Here is a 19621-nt window from a genome sequence, read left to right on the forward strand (position 1 = left end):
GGGTACTAAAAACAGTGCTTTCCTCAAAATAAAACCTTTAAAGATCCCTTAGTAGCTATTCAGGGACTGGGATTCAATTTCAATCCTCCACCCTTTGGCCAGCTGTAGATTCGAGATGCTTACATAAAACATTGAGAGTATGTACTTCGTGGCAAATTTGATTTTTCTTCTGCAATAGAAATGTGTGTTATAGTTACCACAGACTCTATTTTTACTTAGAAAATACACAAAGCAATAATGCACCTCAACAAGAGAGAACAAATTCTTTATTTAATTTTATAGGTGTTCTTGATATAAGCTTCAGATATACTCCACTTACTACATGGAGTTTGTGACATCTACACCTTCAAATCATAATACTCTCTATTTTAGGCCATTATATCTAAAAGCATGATTTTCAAATCCTTTTATTACAAGTAGTTCTTGCACATAAATGTTACATCACAATAGCAAAAAAAAAATGTAAACTTCTTTTGCAAACTACATAAATATTATAATATCTGCCTTGAAGTTATTCTTATTTTAAAATCAGAATATATTCTAAATGCTTTATATAAAAAACTTTGGTCAGTAGCCTGTGTGTCTGAAGCTTTTTATTTTTCTTACTGACTTGCCTTTCATGTTGCCTACGTATTTGAAGGCGAAAATTTTAAAAGAGAACTCAGATCAAAATTCAGTCCATATGTAAGACAAGTACCAGAAATATGTCAATAACTGTACGCAAAATATGAAATGTGAAAATTATTCCATATACTAAAATCCGACAAGCCACTAGTGGTATGGAGTTAACTGAAAATAAGGACTCAAGTCAAGCTCATATATGGTCCTATATGAAAGGAATTCAGGCCCACTTATCAATATACCTTTTACTTTGCTGTATGTCTGTTTGCAAATGAATCACCTCTTTTTCTTTTCTTTTAGAGCACAACAGGTCATTTCTACAGCTATAGTTCTAGACTGAAAAGTCTAGATGGCCAGTGAATTTATTTCACTACCATTGTCCTTGAGGTCTTTAACTACAAATTAGAAATGTATAAACACACAGATGTGTATACACACCCATGCACACTTCGGCGATCACATCAAGGCCTTTTTTCTAATCTAAGAGAAGTTTCTAACATTTACCTTTTTTTTTGTTTCTAAGTAAATCTTCCTCCTCAGAATGTTCTTTCATTTAAAAATCAAGTCTAATCTGGAGCCCTTACCGATTTGTTTTTCTGAGATTCCTATTGAACACCTAGCTACTGGCCACGGTTTCTTTGAGGAAACAAATATAGCTGAAGCATTTAAAAAATTTTAAATGCATGCAGAAAGAACTACATAGGCTTTCCAAGCAGCTATAGCAAGTGGCTCAAGTAACATCGTGATTTATCTTGGTCTAAGCCCTTTAACAACATCCTTTTAAAGCACAAAGAGAATGGCTACAAGATGGCGGCAGGGCCCAGAATGGTCCTCTGAGTGGTTCACAGGACATCACTCAGTAATCTGCTGTGCTGTCTTCCCTCTTTTGTGCATTTTCTCTAAACGCGCTGTGTCCCCTCTTTACTGCTCATGCTTTTAAACTATGTAAAGTGATTTTTAAAAAATCTGCCAGTGATTAATTTAGACCTCAAATAACACTGTAGGTGGGTGTTGTCAGAGGCAGGCAGCCATTCTTAACAGCTCCTCTCCCAGAGGAGGCCTGGGTGGGCACAGGGACACCCACAGCTTAGGAACTGCTCTTGTTGCAGACCGTGCCTCGACTGATACTGTCTTCCTTATACTGGCTGCTCGTGTCGCTCCTGCTGAGGATGGTGGAGGGGATGCGGGAGGGGCGTCTCTCCGGGTTCCTCTCCTGAGAGAAGCAGCAGATCATCTTCTTCATGGTGCTGTACATGTCCTCGTCTTTGTAGGAGTAGATGATGGGGTTCATGACCGAGTTGAGCAGCGCCAGTAGCAGGAACCACCTTTTCACGTGCTGCACGCCACACTGCGTGCAGTTCAGGCCATCCAGCAGCAGAACCACCAGGCCCGGGGTCCAGCACACGACGAAGGCCCCTGCAGTGACAGAAAAGGAAGCCGGGCTGCTTATTTAGATTTCTTCTCACCCGGCCTTCAGTCAGCGGCATCAAGGGACCTTAAGGATTTGTTTTGACTACTGCAAAGCAAACTTCCACCCTTCCTCTGAGCACTTGAGACCTGGGCTCGTTAGAGGCAAACAGCTGGGCACATCCTTGCCTATTAACCATGTTCTCTTTCAACTCCTTATCGGCTTACCCGGGGCTCCTAATTAGGGGCTCACATTTACCTCCCTCCTGCTAAGCACCACTCGTACCTTCTCTCCGTCAGTTCTCTGAACCACACTAGAAGGCTGCTGAGTCATGACACACACTTTGCAGAGGAGAAAACGAGGCCAAATTCCAGGAGTCTGTGTGGGGAGGCCTCACAACCTCTGCTGTTCGCTAGATCAGATGTTCTGGGGTGCCTGGGTAGCTCAGTAGAACTATCCGACTTCGGCTCAGGTCATGATTTCATGGTTCGTGAGTTCGAGCCCTGCGTTGGGCTCTGTGCTGACAGCTCAGAGCCTGGAGCCTGCTTCGGATTCTGTGTCTACCCCTCAATCTGCTTCTCCCCCACTCACGTGCTCTCTCAAAAATAAATAAACATTAGGAATTTAATCAGATGTTCTGAATGTTCTCCTGACAATAAGACACACTGCATCTGTGGCATTCTCCTGGTCTCTTAAGTCACCTGTTCACAAATTGTATTCTTTATAAAACTATGTTGACAGAAAGCACTGTCTGCTTTTTGATATATTCATAGGCCATCTACTTAATACTCTGCTCTGGATTAGGTTTTTGTTCTTGTTGTTGTCAGAAAGAAATCTGTTTCAGGATGACATAGAAATGTGCTTGTAGCCAATTTATTTAGCACAATTTTAGCACCAAGTGTACACGAAGGGTAATCTCTTCTGAGTCGCCAGATATCTGATCATACTTAGCTTACCACTAAGCTTTCTGACATGTTTTTCCTAAAATATGAGACATAGGTTCAAAATTCCCTTAGTTGCCATAACCTCAGATAACAGTGACAGCTCACATTTATACAATGCTTACTATGAGTGAGGCGCTGGTGTAAATGCTTTTCCTCTATTAATTCACAGAACCACACTGTGAGGTAGACACTATTATCATCCCCAGGAAACTGAGGCACAAGAGAAGTAACCAGCTCACCATCAGACAGCTTATAAGTAAGTAGGTCACCATCAAACATCTAATTTTGAACCTTGGCAGTTATTCTCCATATGGTTTCTTTTCCCTGAAGTCCTTATCATTTCTAAATGTTCTTGCTTATCCATTCGGTAAACATTCATTGTGAGCTAACAATGTGCCAGGAACTGTACTAGGCACTGAATGAGGCAAGGACTATGCATCCGGGAGCTAAAGTGCTACTGAGGAGACAGAATAAACAAGCAAGTCTGTAATCATATCACCAACTAGTTATTCCTACTGGTTAGAATTAGTCCTAGACTGTATCCCTCTTGTCACTTTATCTTCATTCTGAGAGATACAATAGGCAAGTCAAGAGTTGTAAAAAGGCCGGGTGAGGCTGTGAAATGCCATGAACTTTGGGGTCAGAAAGGTGTGCCCAGCTCCTCACTTTATGAACTCCATGAATGAGGCAAATCACTGTGCTTCTCTGGGCCATTCCCTCGTGTACAAAAGAAGGATAACACTCCTGACTCTGTGGGTGGTTGTGAGGGGTCAGAAGTAATGGAAAGTGGTTCCCAACATGGAGTTGGGTTCGCCAAGTAGTGATTATCATCAGATGCTTTGTCAAAGACATCTGCCAAATTAGATGTTTAGGAGTTATCAGGAGGGTTTAATTCCCCATTTCCTAATTCCAGCTCACCAAGGCTTCCCTTTTCATTCCCTCCTGTATCATTTTTGGTCTGGCTGACATATGTGAATAAAGACCTTGGAGATAAGAGATCAGAGACTGGCTCCTAACATTCACTTACTGTACGACTCTGGGAGACCCATGTCATCTGGCTGGGGTTCGGTTTCCTAAGCCATAAATTGAGGACTGTAGGCAAGTTTTGGGTTTTTCAAATTTAGGGCCAGGACATCTTCGTGGGCATGCAATCAATTTAATGGATTTGGACAAGTTTGGGGATTTTTAAATGAAAGAATGGAATGGAACAACTCAGAGTGTATGTACAGACCAAGGGAAGTTCTGTTTCAGGCAATGTTTCAGTTTTACATATTATGTTTTCTGTGTGTATTGCTTATGAAGTAAACTATATTATTTCTGACAGTTGGGCTTTGTCAGAAAGTTTGAAAAATGTTAGTGTAGATAATCTTTAAGGCCCCATCCAGCTCCAACGGTCTCTATTTCCCATAACGGTAACATTTTTTGTTCTCTGCTATTCCCAAGAGAGCATTACTATGTTGTCAAGAGACAAGAACTAAAAACACCAGACATCAAAAGCTGTAGCTGCCAATTTTGAGGTGAAGACTCCTTTCTGTGTGAAATTGCATGATTCCAAAGAAATCCTGGTAGGAGGGTTCCAAGGTCCTTGTGTTAATGGGAAAGAGGGAAAAATATTGATTAACTTTATGCTTTGTTAAATATGCATGTCAAAATTTAATACAGTATATAACTTCCAAACCAATGGAAGGCGAAGAATGGAACCAAAGGAAAGGGAAAAAAAAAGATCTCAATAAAAAAAAGGGGGTGGGGAGTGGATACGGTCAAACATAGCAAAGTAGGACAAATAAAGAATAAAAGAAGATACTGGAAATGAATCTAAAACACTGATAATCAAATTCAATGTTAATTGTGGTATTGTTTTTTTTTTAAAAACAGGCGAACCTAAACAATTTGATGTCGAATATTACATCCATATGTGGTAAAACCAAAAGGGAAAGCAAGACGATTAACATGAAATTTAGGATACGGTTATTTCTATAGGAGAGAGGGTCACTGGGGTAGGACACATAGGCCACGCTAAAGATATTGGTAACGTTCTATTACACTGGGTGGCAAGTACACAGGTATTCTTTAAGTTTTTTTTTTTTTATTCTTTTAAGTGTTATTCTTTGTACTGTAGATATATCTTATATAATTTTGTCTGAATGATATATTTCACACAAACACATACACATGACAAAAAAGGATAAAAGTAAATTGCCAACATCTTTTCCTAAAAACTGTTTTATTTTTTACATTTTTTCCCTAATGTTTATTTATTTTTGAGAGAGAGACAGAGAGAGAGAGAGAATGAGCGCAAGAGGGGCAGAGAGAGGGAGACACGAAATTAGAAACAGGCTCCAGGCTCTGAGCTGTCACAGCACAGAGCCTGATGTGGGGTTCGAACCTACCAGCCGTGAGATCATGAAACTAGCTGAAGTAGGACGTTTACTACTAAGCCACCCAGATACCCTTGAAAACAGGTTTTAAAATGGGATTTTTTTTTTAAATCACAAAAGTTTTTTGTTTTTTTCCCCCAGCATGAAACTCTGGTTTAGATTAGTCAGGGGACCTAAAGACTCTAAATAAATCTCCAAAGTGATGCCTTGTTTGTCATAATGCAGTGATTCATACATATTCTCCCTTTGTATTGAATTGCATAAAATAATTCATTCAATCAACACTTGCCAAACCTATCATTGAGCAATGATTATAAGAATTTTATATGAATTAACCATTTACTCTTCATGACAACCCTATTAGTATTATTAACACTATCTAAAAATACCAATGCTACTCTCATTTTAAACCTAAGGAAACTGGAGCATAGAGAAGCAAGGTAAAATGTTCAAAGCCACACTGCTCATAAATGGAAGAACCAGGATTTAAAACCAGGCATCCTGGTACCAGAGCCTGTGCTCTTGTCCACATGCTAGGCTGTTCAGCAATGGACACAGCAATGGACACAGGGCAATACTAGAGTGATGGGGAAGGCAGAAGGGTAGTTTTAGCCTGTGAAGCTCCATTTATGGTATGTCATGTCTGACTGTGAAGCTGCATATGTCATGATTAAGTCATTCTTTGGTTTGCTAGCATAAAGATTTCCTGGCGGGCGGGCTGGCAGGCAGGCAGGCAGGGAGGAAGGGAGGGAGGAAGGAAGGAAGGCAGAGAGGAAGAGAGGGAGGGAGAAAGGAAGGAAGGGAGGATGGAGGAAAGGATGGAAGGAAGGGAGAGAGGGAAGAAGGGAGGGAGGGAAGAAAGAAGGAATGGAGGAAGGGACGGGAGGAAAGAAGGGAGAAAGAATTCCAACAAAAATATAGGCTGGCCGCAGGAGTAAGAAGAAACAAAAATCTGCTGACCTTTTCTTTATACTGTTTCCAAGAACAACAGAACGCAAGCCTTCTTTGACGGAGCAGCCGAAACACCCTGAGCTGCCAGAGAACCCGTGCTTCGGCATGCCGTCTGAGGTGATGGCTGCACACAGGGCAATAAGCCTGGGAAACACGCCGCTTCCTGACTCCTCCACTTGGCTGCCAAGTTCTCCCACCAAACACATCTCAGGGTAGATGCACGGTTTACCTAGCAGTTTGTTCTTTGGCGGGGAGGCAGTTAATGTAGGTCGACAGCTAGTTATGAGGCCCCCAAAACAATTTAAAAGGAGAAGAACATGTTGGGAATGGTTTTGGCCTTGGGAATCTGTCATCTTGGAGAATTCCTACAGAATGAAGGAGATGTCAAAAACAAACAGATGGGCAACTGGCCTATTCCTTAAAAAGGGGACAGATGATGGACCCTGGGAAATATAGATCAGTCAGTCCCCTATCAAATTCCAAAAAGCTTTGGAAGAAAAAGCTAACGCAAATGTTTTTTGAGTATTTAAACTCAATGCTCAGACCATGCCAGCTGGGAATCAGAGTTTTCAAAGAGAGGTCAGGACAAGTCCTAAACACTTTTTTTTTTTTTTTTTAAATCAGGCATTAACAAATAGGAATGGATCCAAGGTGCCTATTTGGGAACCAGTGGAAAGAAAATCAAGTATGTTCCCCTTGGAGAAGAAAAGGCTTAGGAAAGACGTGATGTGCTAACTGCCTCAAAAGCCTGAAAGACCATCATGTAGAAAAAGAAAGTGCAGGGGCGCCTGGCTGGCTCAGTCAGTTAAGCGTCCGACTTTGGCTCAGGTCATGATCTCACGGTTTGTGGGTTCGAGCCCTGCGTTGGGCTCTGGGCTAACAGCTCAGAGCCTGGAGTCTGCTTCAGATTCTGTGTCTCCCTCTCTCTCTCTACCCCTCCCCAGCTTGCACTCTGTCTCTCTCTCTCTCTCAAAAGTAAATAAAACATTTAAAAAGAAAAGAAAAAGAAAGTGCAGACTTATCCTGCGCCATGGCAAAAGGTCACCCTGAAACAGAGGGAAAAGTACAAAGGGGCAAAATTTGGATGTGATAGTTTTTTCTAAGTAATGAAGCTATTTAGCAGGGGAACCGGTTCTTCAGTGAGCAGAGAGCCTTCCCTCAGCTGACTACCCCCTTTGCCTAGACAATCCTGAGATGTACAAAGGGAAGGGATTTTTTCTAATTGAGAGAGATGGTTAAGTGGCTTCTGAACTCTTTTCCAAGTAGAAAATTGCCACATTCTACGAGACTAGGAATTTCAACCTCTCATAAAATTCAAACAAATTTGACTTGTTTGTTTCCTGGACACAATGATCAGACAGTATGGCTAAAAACTATGGAGATGAATACTTTGAGCTAACTGTTCCCAAACCCGATTGGTCATCCAAATTACCAGGGCAGGTTTTTGATAATGCAGATTCCCTGGTCCCACATCAGACCCAACAGTCAGAACGTCGGGGGTGGGATGTGGAAATCTGTAGGACTCAAAAGTTCCCTGGGGGGTAATTGTGCACAGCCGGTTTTGCAAACCATTTCTCTATGCTGACTCAAAGAGTTTAATCAAGCCGACCCTGTGAGCAAAACTGTAGACTCCACAGATACATAGCAAAAAGTAACTGAAAAGACAGAGGGGGGGCAGATTTCTTTAAAATAAGCAAATAAGCACCTCTACACATGAATATCTTCAGCTTCCACTTGGAAAAATGTTTGAGCACATCCTATACGTAAATAAATGTACAAACACTAGCAGCAAAGCTGGATTGCAGGCAAGGCGTGCACAGTCCTCCTCTGGCCTCTATGGGCCCTCTGGTTTGCCCTGCCGGGAATGCCTTCCTGCCTCCTAATCCACAGTCTACTTTTCTTTCTAAGCTTAGCTCAATTTCCGCCTCCTCCATGGACCTCCGCCTTCATCCAGCCCGCAGTGATCCTTCCTTCTTCTCAGCTCCCGTGGCACTTTCACCGACAACATCCACGTGGCACCGAGCTCGCTGCCTGCCTCATTCACTCTAACATTTCCCGAGAGCTCTGGGCCAGGCAGTGTGCTCAAGGCTTTACACACACCGGTCATTTAACACTCTCAGCCCTGTGAGGTTGCCACTCTTACCATTATCCCAAGCTTACGTATGGTGATTTGAAGTTCAGAGTGGCTCAAGAATTTGTCCTGGGTCCAGAAGCCAACAAATACAAGAGTCATAATTTGAACCCGGGGCGAACTCCCTCATGCAAACCCCTGGGCACTGGGCTATCCTGGAGGTAGTTTTTTTTTTGTTTTTTTTTTTTAATTTTTTTTTTTTTAACGTTTACTTATTTTTGAGACAGAGAGAGACAGAGCATGAATGGGGGAGGGTCAGAGAGAGGGAGACACAGAATCCGAAACAGGCTCCAGGCTCTGAGCTGTCAGCACAGAGCCCGATGCCGGGCTTGAACCCACGGACCGCGAGATCATGACCTGAGCCGAAGTCTGGCCGCTTAACCGACTGAGCCACCCAGGCGCCCCTGGAGGTAGTTTTTAATACACATGCCCTCTTTCTCAGGCCTGTTGTAAGCTCCCTAAGCATGTGGATCTGCCTCATCACAGTCTGTATTCTCAGGACTAAGTATGAAGCCCCACACTCAGCAGAGAGGAGTCAGTTGAAGGTGACTGAAATTTAGTAAGAGCCCTCCCAGGGCCAGGTACTGCACGAGCTGTTAACATCTGCTGTTGTGAACGGTTGTACAGTCCTGCCCTTCACAGGCTGACAGGCAGGGAACCTGGATGCTACGTGTGATGATTTTGACTGTTGTCACGGAAAGTCTCAGGCGAAGTGGCAGCCAGTTGAGCTGGGTGTTGAAGGTCAAGACCAGCAGTGCAGAGGTGAGAACAGCATGATGCATTAGGAGAGCTCCAAATAGTTCAGAATGGTTTTAACCCAGAGCTGTGACTGAGGAAGTATGGGTAAAGTCTGACAGATGACACAGGCCAGACCCATGTTGCCGATTCACTGTCATCTTCATACCACACCCCCCACCCCAATACATATACACACACCAGGCACCTCTGAGCAAGGGCCCTGTGGGAAACACTCAGGAGTTGGGATTTATTGTAAAGATCAGACCCCATAAGCCTTTGCCCTCAGGTGTCCATTGTAGTAATGAACTAATTTCTCTCCCAAGTGTCTAGAATGGTATGAGTCATATATCATCCTTGGGAAGATTAGAAATATCTCTATTTTCTGTGGTTCATAAAGGAATCCCATTGAGAAAGCTTAGATCAGAGGATTTTCAGACTCCATTGCAACTCATTAGCGAGCTGTGAAATCAACTTAGTGGGCTGTAACCAGCAATTTTCTAAAAGATGAAATGGCACAGAACAGAAAACATCAGAGTGCAGCAAGTATAGTAAGGGTATGTTTCATGAAACTTGTTTCAGTTACACACAAAAATGTGTGCGTGAACTGGGCCATAATATAGAATGCACACTATTTCTTATTGTGGGTCCTGATTTAAAAAAAAAAAAAAGGAAAACCCACTTCTATAGATCAGTGGTTTTTTTCAAGTCAGACTTCCCAAAGGAAACCTCTTGTCAAAGTTCAAAATCCAAACTCCTCTGACTCAAGACAGAGATGGGCAGCAGGGGGTGAGAAGGAGTTGAGTAAAGCCCTTCACAGCAGAACCCATGCACCTCTTCACACTACGACCCCCACTCCACACATGTACACACACTGAGGCACCCCTGGGAGTCCCACTGACTGCTGTTTGAAAACGACTGCTGCAGAATGGTAGTTCCTTTAAGGTTTTTGATCAGGAGCATGGATACGTCTTAAATTTTAGAGTGAAGCTTTCAGTGCTGGGGATGGACAAGTGGAGCTCAAAGTCCGCATCAGAACCACCTGGCAGGGGTGGGGGCTCTTCAAAGTTCAGATTTCTGGGCCCTCCCCAGACCTACCAAGTGAGAAACTGATGAAAGAAAGATCTGGGCATCTTCAGGTTGAGCCAGCTCCCTGGGGAATGCTTTAGTGTAACAAGCATGAGACCCACTGTTCTGGCCGGGAGACTCCCCCGAAGACTGGCTACAATTCAGGCGAGAATGGTAAGGATGGGAAGAGCAGTGCTGGTGGAGATGGACAGCAGCAGATGGTTATAAGCAGACGGTAAGGAGGACTGGATGTGAGAACAGAGGGAGAGGAAAGAATCTGGGCGACTGGGTCATATGTGGCTCTGATAACCAGTCAGAGGGGGCAGCAGAGGGACAGGTTTAGAAGGAGACAGGGTCTGGTTTTATATGCATCTGGTGTGTGGACTACCCGTGGCTCCTCCAGCCAGAGACGTGTAGAAGGCAGTCGGCAGCTTGAGAGCTCCAAATTGAAATGTTGACTTGGGAGTCACCAGCAGTAGGTGGCAACTTTGGCCATATGTCCTTCCATTAATAAATATTTACTAAGCAATCACCTACCATGTGCCAGCTACTAAGAGTGAACATTTTCATGATGATTACATTTGCATAACAAATCTAATTTCCTTCTATTACCGAGTGACAGGTCAGTTACGTTGACAAGAAGCAATTAGGTTTTATTTTAATGAGGCACTATGTTCCTTCAGTACCTGTTTAAGAGACTCGCTAATTGTCCAATTAGACTATAAATGAGCTTTCCTCTGGTAATTAAATAAACTAGTTTCAGTGCCATACTCAAAAACCAGTATCATGAGTTCAATGTTAATTTTTAAAGTACAGTGAATCATATACTAGAATATGCAATTACAGTGCTGAAATGATATTTAATGACTGCAATTTAAGGTAATCAGAAATATCAAATTAAGGAATGTCTAACACGTAGGAAGATAGAATTACAAATGAAAATATTGGTGACAAGTGAAATAAAAGATCTTCCCAAGTCCCTAATCAATATCATGTTAGACAGTCTATAACAGCCCTCCTCTCTTCTTTGGAAGTTTTCAAAATACCTCAAAAAACCTTCCGGTTAATACTTCACCCCCACATTACACAGGACATCGGAAGGAAGAACACCAGTCCATCTAAGAAGAAGGGTCCCTCACGGGACTATATTTAAGATAGTTCTACATTCTTGGGGTTTTGGTGACAGAATGTGCAGAAGACAAAGACTTCAAGTTGCATGAAACCTGTTCTTCAGGACTCATAGTTTTTTCTATTCCGCTAGTCACGCTTGTAGCCGTATTTTCCTCTGTTTAAAAATTCACACGTGCAGGGGCGCCTGGGTGGCTCAGTCGGTTAAGCATCTGACTTTGGCTCAGGTCATGATCTCATGGTTTGTGAGTTTGTGCCCCTCGTCGGGCTCTGTGCTGACAACTCAGAGCCTGGAGCCTGCTTTGGATTCTGTGTCTCCCTCTCTCTCTCTGCCCCTCCCCCGCTGGTGCTCTGTCTCTCTCTCTCCCTCTCTTTCTCAAAAATAAACAGACATTAAAAATTAAACAAAAAAAAAATCACACATGCAATTAAAAAAAAATCCTGACATGTGAGCGGCACACAAATAAAACATCTATACCAATTAAAGCAATCACTCACACCGAATTGTTGCGCTTTGGCACATGGACTACTCATTTCATCACACAGGAGGATGTATTTTAAATATGTTCAGTCTGTTCTTCTTTGTTTTCAGTCCAGGAAAAAGTGGCAGGGCACAGGCAATAATGCTAACCTAGTAAGCCACAGGGCTGTCTGATTTACTAAAATAGAAAATTACAACTCTACATAAAAGTCAGGTTGCGAACTTCATCCAAGGGAGGCCCTCCTCTTATTTGAAAAGAAATTTTAAAAGTAAAAACTTTAAGGTAAAAAGCTATTCTTGGTCAGAAGTGTTATCATGTTCAAGTCACACATTAACAGAGTATTTAAGTGGGAATGCTCTTGTGGCATCAGGTAATTTGTTCAATGATTTCAAACTAACACTACCAGATGTGGTTTGACTCTAAATTCATATTCGTTTAGCCAGTGTTTCAGAAATCCAATAATTCAGAAAATAGATTGTCACATATGTGAAAGGAATGAAAATATATACTTTCAGTAAACCTATTTTTACTACAGAAAGCAAGAAAACGCTAAGACACTTCAAATAGAAGATGAGCAGTTAAGCATTCCACAAATGATTCATTTAACACTATTGTCACTTCTGCTTGGCCTTTTGACTCTAACAACTGGTTTTAGACACTTGTTTTAAATTTGTGGCCAGCTTTGCAAAACTGAAAATCTCAGTGCCCAGGGGTTACGAGATAAAATTTAAAGGAGAGACACAGCAGCTAGAACCACAGCCTAGACCTAATTCTAGTGTTTAACTCTGGGCCACAGCTGGAAATCATAAACTGAATAAGTAAGAAACACCATCTCCACCTCCAGACTCCTCTTTAAGCATAATATGTATGGACTAACAATACCTCCGAACCTCACTAGTATATCAAGAACTCTCTAGCATCTAAGAAAAGGTGTGAGGTCAGCTGTGTGTATTGAGAGAGTGACAGCTATTTGCTTGGTATGATTTTAAAGATGGAGAGATCCCCACTAGTCTGCCCAAGGATCTGAAATTCTTGCTGGAGTCATTCCTTCAGATTAGAAAGGTCTCTGTTGCACCCTACCTAAAAATGTTAACATTATTAAGCTACAGGCATAGAATATTTTATCACACAAACTGTCATTAGCACGGAGCGGGGTTCTGAGAGGACGTTAAAGGAGTATCTTTGATGGGGTTGAACATTTTCAAAACGAGGGTTGAACGTTTTCTAAAGTATGGGACACTGCATAGAAAAGTTGACTTGCGTAGAATATGAGATTCTGGATGAAATACCAGATGGCACAAAATACCATTCTGAATTCAGAGGAAGGGAACAGGAATTAGTAGGAGCAGCACTTGACTTAGAGAAAGTTGGGCCTGGAAGAGCAACAGCATGTTACAGCTTAGGACTTACAACGTCATGACGCAAGAGCCGTCACCCTCCTTCCTATGCCCCTGGCTGCCATCAATAATCCACCACAGTACCTGCTTCTGAATCCACATATGGCCTCCAATCCTTCCTTCACAGCACAGCTCTAAGCTGCCTCTAGCAATCAGATGGAATTTGCCTTTGGGAGGAAACCCACTTCACCATCCTGTTATAGTAAAAAGTGGATAGGCTGGAGATTAAGCAGACACTGAGTTGACTACGGGCGAATCCATTCACCTTCCTGGGCCTCCTACCAGTTTCTAAGCTATGGAATGATACTGATTTGACAGGATTTTTGTGAAAATGTCATGAGATCATGCATGGAGTGTCCAACACAGAAACTCCCCAGAAAATGGTAGTTCTGACTACTCAGTGTTGCTTATTTCCCCTGCTGTGCTTCCTAAGGCAATTCATAAACACAATCCGATAGAACACTTCAGTCGCTGTTGTGCACGCACATGCACGCGTACTGACACACACACACGATTTATGATGCTCGGTCCTATTCGCATCTGGCTGCCCTGCTAGCCTGATCCTCAAGATCCCTTTTGTGTCTTATTCAACTTGGGATACCCAGTGCTTAGCCAAGCACCGTATATACAGTACTTACCCAAAGCTCGCTACATGAAGGAGTAAGGGATCTCAATCCGAATCCAGACCCTAGAGTATGCTTCTTAAAAGGTCGTTATGTTTCTCTGCTCCCAATTTCTTTACTTGTATACTAATGGAATTGGACTAGAATGACCTGCAAGGTTCCTTTTGGCCCTCACATTTGATTGTCTGAGTTGCACGCAGAGCTTCCTTCAGTCATGGCCAATGTGTAGTCCCAAGTACTGAACAGAAAAGCAAATACGGATGCTCTCTACGGTGCCAAGTGAGAGAGACAATTTTATGGTAAATCTAAGGTGCATGTTACATGATTCCAGCAGAAACTGGTGTCTAGGTGGGGACGCCCAGAATGCTCTCAGATACCAATGTTTATTCAATTAATGTATGGTGAGCACTCAAGTGTCATGCGCTATGCTAATCACTATGCTAGCACTATGCTAATCACTGGGAATAGCAAGACAAAGGAGACAGAGGAGTAACTGATTACCAAGCAGGGTGTGCACAAGATACTGTAAGAGCATACTGCCTGACGGTCTTCACAAGAGTTGAAGTTGACCCTGTTCTCTACAGGGTCACCATGGACTGAGTTTTTAAAGTGACAGAAATGTTAAGGATACCCTATGGCAGTGTAGCTATTATTACCTTGTTTTCAACATAAACAATATTTTTGATATATTAAAAACAATCTTGTTGAAACACTGAAAGAGTTGACAATAATATTGATATAAACAATAACAGTACTGAAAATAATACTACCAATGTAGAAGATGTTCATAATGTATTGTTGAATTTACAAAAAAAAAAAGCAGGTTACAAAACACTATGGGTATAGTAGGAATTCATTCTGATTAAAAAGAAGTTAAGCATGCATTGTGTATGAACATGTGTGCACTTAGAAAAGACCACAAAATATACAGTATTTCCAAATACGCTAGCGAAGATAATCTCCAGGCAGCATGAGCCAAGTGCTATTTACCTTCTTCCTTATATCTTTCATTATCGTCTTTATTTCTTTGCTAGGAGCATATCTTTTGTTATAAAAAGCTCTCACTAAAGCTATTTTTGTTTCTATTTTGGGTACAAATATATCTACATGCACTAGATTTCTACTGCGAGAAATGCCATCAGACTGATCCTATGTAGCTGAAAAACAAGAAGGTCAAGACTGCCTCTCCTAACAAATCTCTTAATAGGAGTTTCACTCCATGTTACCTTCAGATAGTTTGCTAAATAGAAAAAAGCACAGTAAGAGTCTGAGAAAATCATGAAATGGTAAAACCATGTCATAAACCTTGAAGGAGAACCAATAAAAGTCAATTTGGTAAAATGTGAGGTTTATTATCGCAGTGTTAATTAAAAAACATTTTCCACTAGTTTTACATTAATCGCAAGAGGAACAGGTAAAGAAAGGAGGACGTACTATACTCACTGAGCCAAAAGGTCCCAAATGATCACTTCTCCTCCCCACAAGAGCATGTGTGTGTGTATATATATATAACATATACATATGTATGTGTGTGTGTTTGTGTGTGTGTGTGTGTGTGTGTGTATCATCCAACAAAAATTTATTGAGCCCCAAGAGGAGCCAATGTTAGTGCTAATTACCCAGGACACAGAAGTAAACAAGATGGACAGGAACTCTTTGCCTGGTCCTGACTTCACCAGCTCCTTCTCATTGTTTAGTTCTCAGCTCCAAGTATGCCCTTTGGAGAGGTCTTCCTTTGTGACAAATAAAGTCGTGCCCAGTCCAGCCATTCCCTAAAATATTGGTTTCCTTGTATCACTCTCTGCAATGATCTTTATTTGTTGGCTGGTTGACTGACGGATTTACTAACTGCCCATCATCCCAACTGGAAAGTAAACATGAAAGTGGGGCCTTTGCCCACTGAATTCATCTGCAGGCACATTCCATGTATACAGCACTTTCTAGTTCCTTTATGGAGGTTCTAAGTCTGGAGTGGGGCCCAAAGACCTGAATGTTTAACAAATACTCCAAGAGACTCTCCTACTCAGGGCAAATGTGCAAAGTGCCAGATTCTATACAAACCCAAGTCTTAATTTTCATCCACTAATTCAAAAATTTGATGACCATCCATTAAGAGAATGGCTTCTTAGGGATCCTTCTGTTGGAAAGGAAAAGTCTTTAATTCTGATAGACTCTGTAGAGTCATGTGAAATGTAATTTGGTAATACCGAATGGGATAGACCTATAGGAAATTATGAAAAACCATTACCAGTCAGGCTTCTATTCAAGAAAAAATATTTGGTAAAGTACAACCTAATAACTTATTATAATGGATCAACTGTGCCATCAGAAAAAGAAAAAAAAAATATTTGGAAACATATTCCTAGTCAGCATTGAGCAAATCCGCAAAGTTTGATAGAAGGAATATGAGGAAACGGGTGGCTTATGTATACAGCAAAGTAAAGTAGGAGGACCTACGTAGAATATGTGTAAAAGATAACACTGGAAGGATGGAATGCAAGCCGGTGCAGCCACGGTGGAAAACAGTGTGGAGGTTCCTCAAAAAACTAAAAATAGAACTACCCTACGACCGACCCAGCAATTCCACTACTAGGTATTTGTCCAAGGGATACGGGTGTGCTGTTTCGAAGGGGCACATGAACCCTAATATTTATAGCAGCACTATCAACAATAGCTAAAGTATGGAAAGAGCCCAAATGTCCATCGATGGATGAATGGATAAAGAAGGTGTGGTATATATATACAATGGAGTATTACTCGGCAATCAAAAAGAATGAAATCTTGCCATTTGCAACTATGTGGATGGAACCGGAGGGTATTATGCTAAGCGAAATTAGAGAAAGACAAATATCATATGACTTCACTCATATGACGACTTTAAGACACAGAACAGATGCACACAAGGGAAGGGAAGCAAAAAGAATATAAAAACAGGGAAGGGAACAAAACACAAAAGACTCTTAAATACAGAGAACAAACAGAGGGTTGCTGGAGGGGTTGTCGGGGGGGGGGGATGGGCTAAATGGGTAAGGGGCATTAAAGGAATCTACTCCTGAAATCATTGTTACACTATATGCTAACTAACTTGGATGTAAATTAAAAAATAAATAAATTTTTTTAAATGTTGGGAAATCACTTAAAGGGAACAAAGTCACTAGTAAATGCCAAATGGAAACAGAAAAAAAAAAAAAAGATAACACTGAAAGGAAAGACAGACACTGTAAGAAGTACACGCAGATGACATTAAGGTATCCTGTAAGAATCTGGAAATGAGAGAAAAATACTTGCTCTTGGGAGTTAAGCCCTAAACCAAAGTCACCTTGAAGAGATAATATGGTCCTTGGACCTGCAACACCTTTACTGAAATCTGACTGAAGGTGGTAACATCTCAGGAGAAAGAATGTCGCCAGAGCCAGGGATGTCCAGAAGTACCTTATGCAATTCCTAGGGAGAAAAGTTCCTGGTCAAGCTGTCTCTTCTTGTGGCTGGGAGGTCTCTAATGTTCTGATTCTGTGCAAAAGGCAACTTCTGAGTGTAACTGGACTTGCCAGGTATTAAGTATCTGAACCTCTTGGTAATTAAGAGAGAGGACCGACCACAGGGGGGAAGGAAGGAAGCAATCAGTAGTGACACTTATGCTTTGTTCATATTCTTGCCTCTGTCACCTTTACTGCCTGTTGACCTCCTCCTTATTCTTTCAAGTCCAGCTCATTTGTCACCTGCTCTTCACAGCTTTCCCCAGACACTCCCCACAGGCTGAGTCAGATGTTCCCCATTCCATGTTTCCATGGTACTTTCCACATGCTTATTGTCAAATCAGACACCATGAATGGCTTGTCCCTCCATGGCCAGCTAGACTGAGAGCACCTGAAGGGCAGAAATGCTGCCACGATCACCTTGGATTTCCGACACCTGATTGGGACTGGATGCTTAGTAGGTGCTCAATTTTCAAGCAAGCAAGCAAGGAGAGTTGGAATGTCACAGACAGTAACCAGAGGTGACATAAGAGAAAATTAAATATTCTCTCTGCTGGGTTTTCACTTAGAATGACTCAGCCCCATGTACTGGTTTCAGACAGAACATATCTCAGGCAATCGGCCCTGATCACGTTTCTGTGCCATCAAGGTAAGATCAAGGTTACAGCACCTCAGGAGACCCTCCTTATGAATTTACTCAATAGCCTTTTCCCAAACTGTGCAAGTTTGTTGGCTGGAATTGATAATAAACTTTGCCAGGAGCACAACTGATATATGTGGCTTTGAATTACTCTTAAAAGCCCGTTTCACCCACATATAGTTGGTTACTTTGTAGGTAATTATTACTAGGCTTACTGCAATTTGATTTGCAGTGATGTTTCATTGATTCATTCTTGACCAGTTATACCCTTTTTACCCTTGTTAATGTGTGAAATAACTCCCAATAGTCTCCACCCAAAGTGTGAGCCTTGCCTTGCCTAAGGCCCCTCCAATTCCCGCAAAGGGGGTTAGAGGTGCATCTGTTTCTTCTGGTTATTTCTTCAAGACCCTTCCTTCACTCCTTTCCCACAATTCCATATACCTCTTACACTCTGTGTTTGAAAATAAACTAAGTTAAACCTTAAAACAGAATTTCTTACTCCATTTACCCTGTATAATGTATGTACACAGACATATGCGTATACATGCACACTTTAAGTACATACACTTGTTTTATGTTATATATGAATATTTAATTTGGAGTTGGTAAGATAAAAATCTTTTTTGCTGCTAAAAATTTCCCTTAGAGAAAGACTGAACATTCCAGGCCATTGGGTGGGAATAGAGTTCCCTCTTAAGACAGTGAAAATTAGACTGAACTTAGTTGATATAACTTTATCCTGGAAAGCAAGCAGCAAACTTAAATGTGAGGACCATCTGTGCTAACAATGCAGTATCACCTAACCAGTCCTCACACTCTCCTATGGACAAGGATGATGATCATGGTTCCAATCTGTGTTGCCAATCATAAATGTGCTTCCTCCCCATCTAAGAATACTTATACAAAATGCTAATTTTTTTTTTCAGGGTAAAACAGAAAAAAAAAAAGATTTGTGTAGGGCATGGCTATAATTTTATATAGGATTTTTGAGACGCCATCTTTAATAGCTCTTCTTTTTCCTTTCTTGTGTCTTCCTGTAATCATTAACACGTTTATTCATTTCAGCAGTAAGAGTTAAGCAAATAAGATGCAGTTCCTGCTCTTGAAGTGTTTGCTCTCTAGTATGGCAAAAAGGGCACGCAGATAAAAATAATTAAGGCAGTAAATGACACATAGCAAATGAATGGAATGGGGAGATAATACAGGAACTCAGAGAAGAAATCCCCACATGTTGGGGTGATTGAAGACCTGATGGAGAGAAGAGGACTCAAGGGGTGCATCATGGAAATGCAGGAATTATTAGAGAGGAAGAACACTCTTCATTTGTCCCCCAGCCCCTGGCTAAATGCCTAGTATATAAATACACCAAACACCTTTGAGATCAGGCACCTTGGTGCTGTAAGAACAGAAAGCTGAGACAACTCCCAGTGTGCATCTCACCGAAAGGAACTGTAAGCCATGTTATCATCACAGGTACCTGGAAAGCTAAGGACTCCTTTTCTGAATTGGGATGGTTTATTATAACCTAGAACAGAGGAATCTGCGGCTCTTCTTATAGTTCATGTTTTTCCGCATTTGGATTGATCCAACTCATAGAAGTCACATAAGCCACATTACATCATTGTTGAAAGAATCCTCT

The 19621-nt window shown here is 41.6% G+C and overlaps 1 protein-coding gene across 3 annotated transcripts in view; it reads right to left on the reverse strand.

Moving 5' to 3' along the window:
* Positions 1-238: 238 nt before the first annotated feature.
* The window catches only part of LPAR3 (lysophosphatidic acid receptor 3), a 101561-nt gene continuing 82178 nt past the window's right edge, over positions 239-19621 (reverse strand). For all 3 annotated transcript variants that reach the window (XM_053214339.1, XM_027058733.2, XM_027058732.2), the window contains one exon: positions 239-2037. In XM_053214339.1, the coding sequence (XP_053070314.1) occupies positions 1709-2037 (329 nt within the window). In that variant the 3' untranslated portion in view covers positions 239-1708. The remainder of the gene's footprint in view (positions 2038-19621) is intronic.

Source organism: Acinonyx jubatus, chromosome C1 (assembly GCF_027475565.1).
Source record: "Acinonyx jubatus isolate Ajub_Pintada_27869175 chromosome C1, VMU_Ajub_asm_v1.0, whole genome shotgun sequence".
Lineage (NCBI taxonomy): Eukaryota > Metazoa > Chordata > Mammalia > Carnivora > Felidae > Acinonyx > Acinonyx jubatus.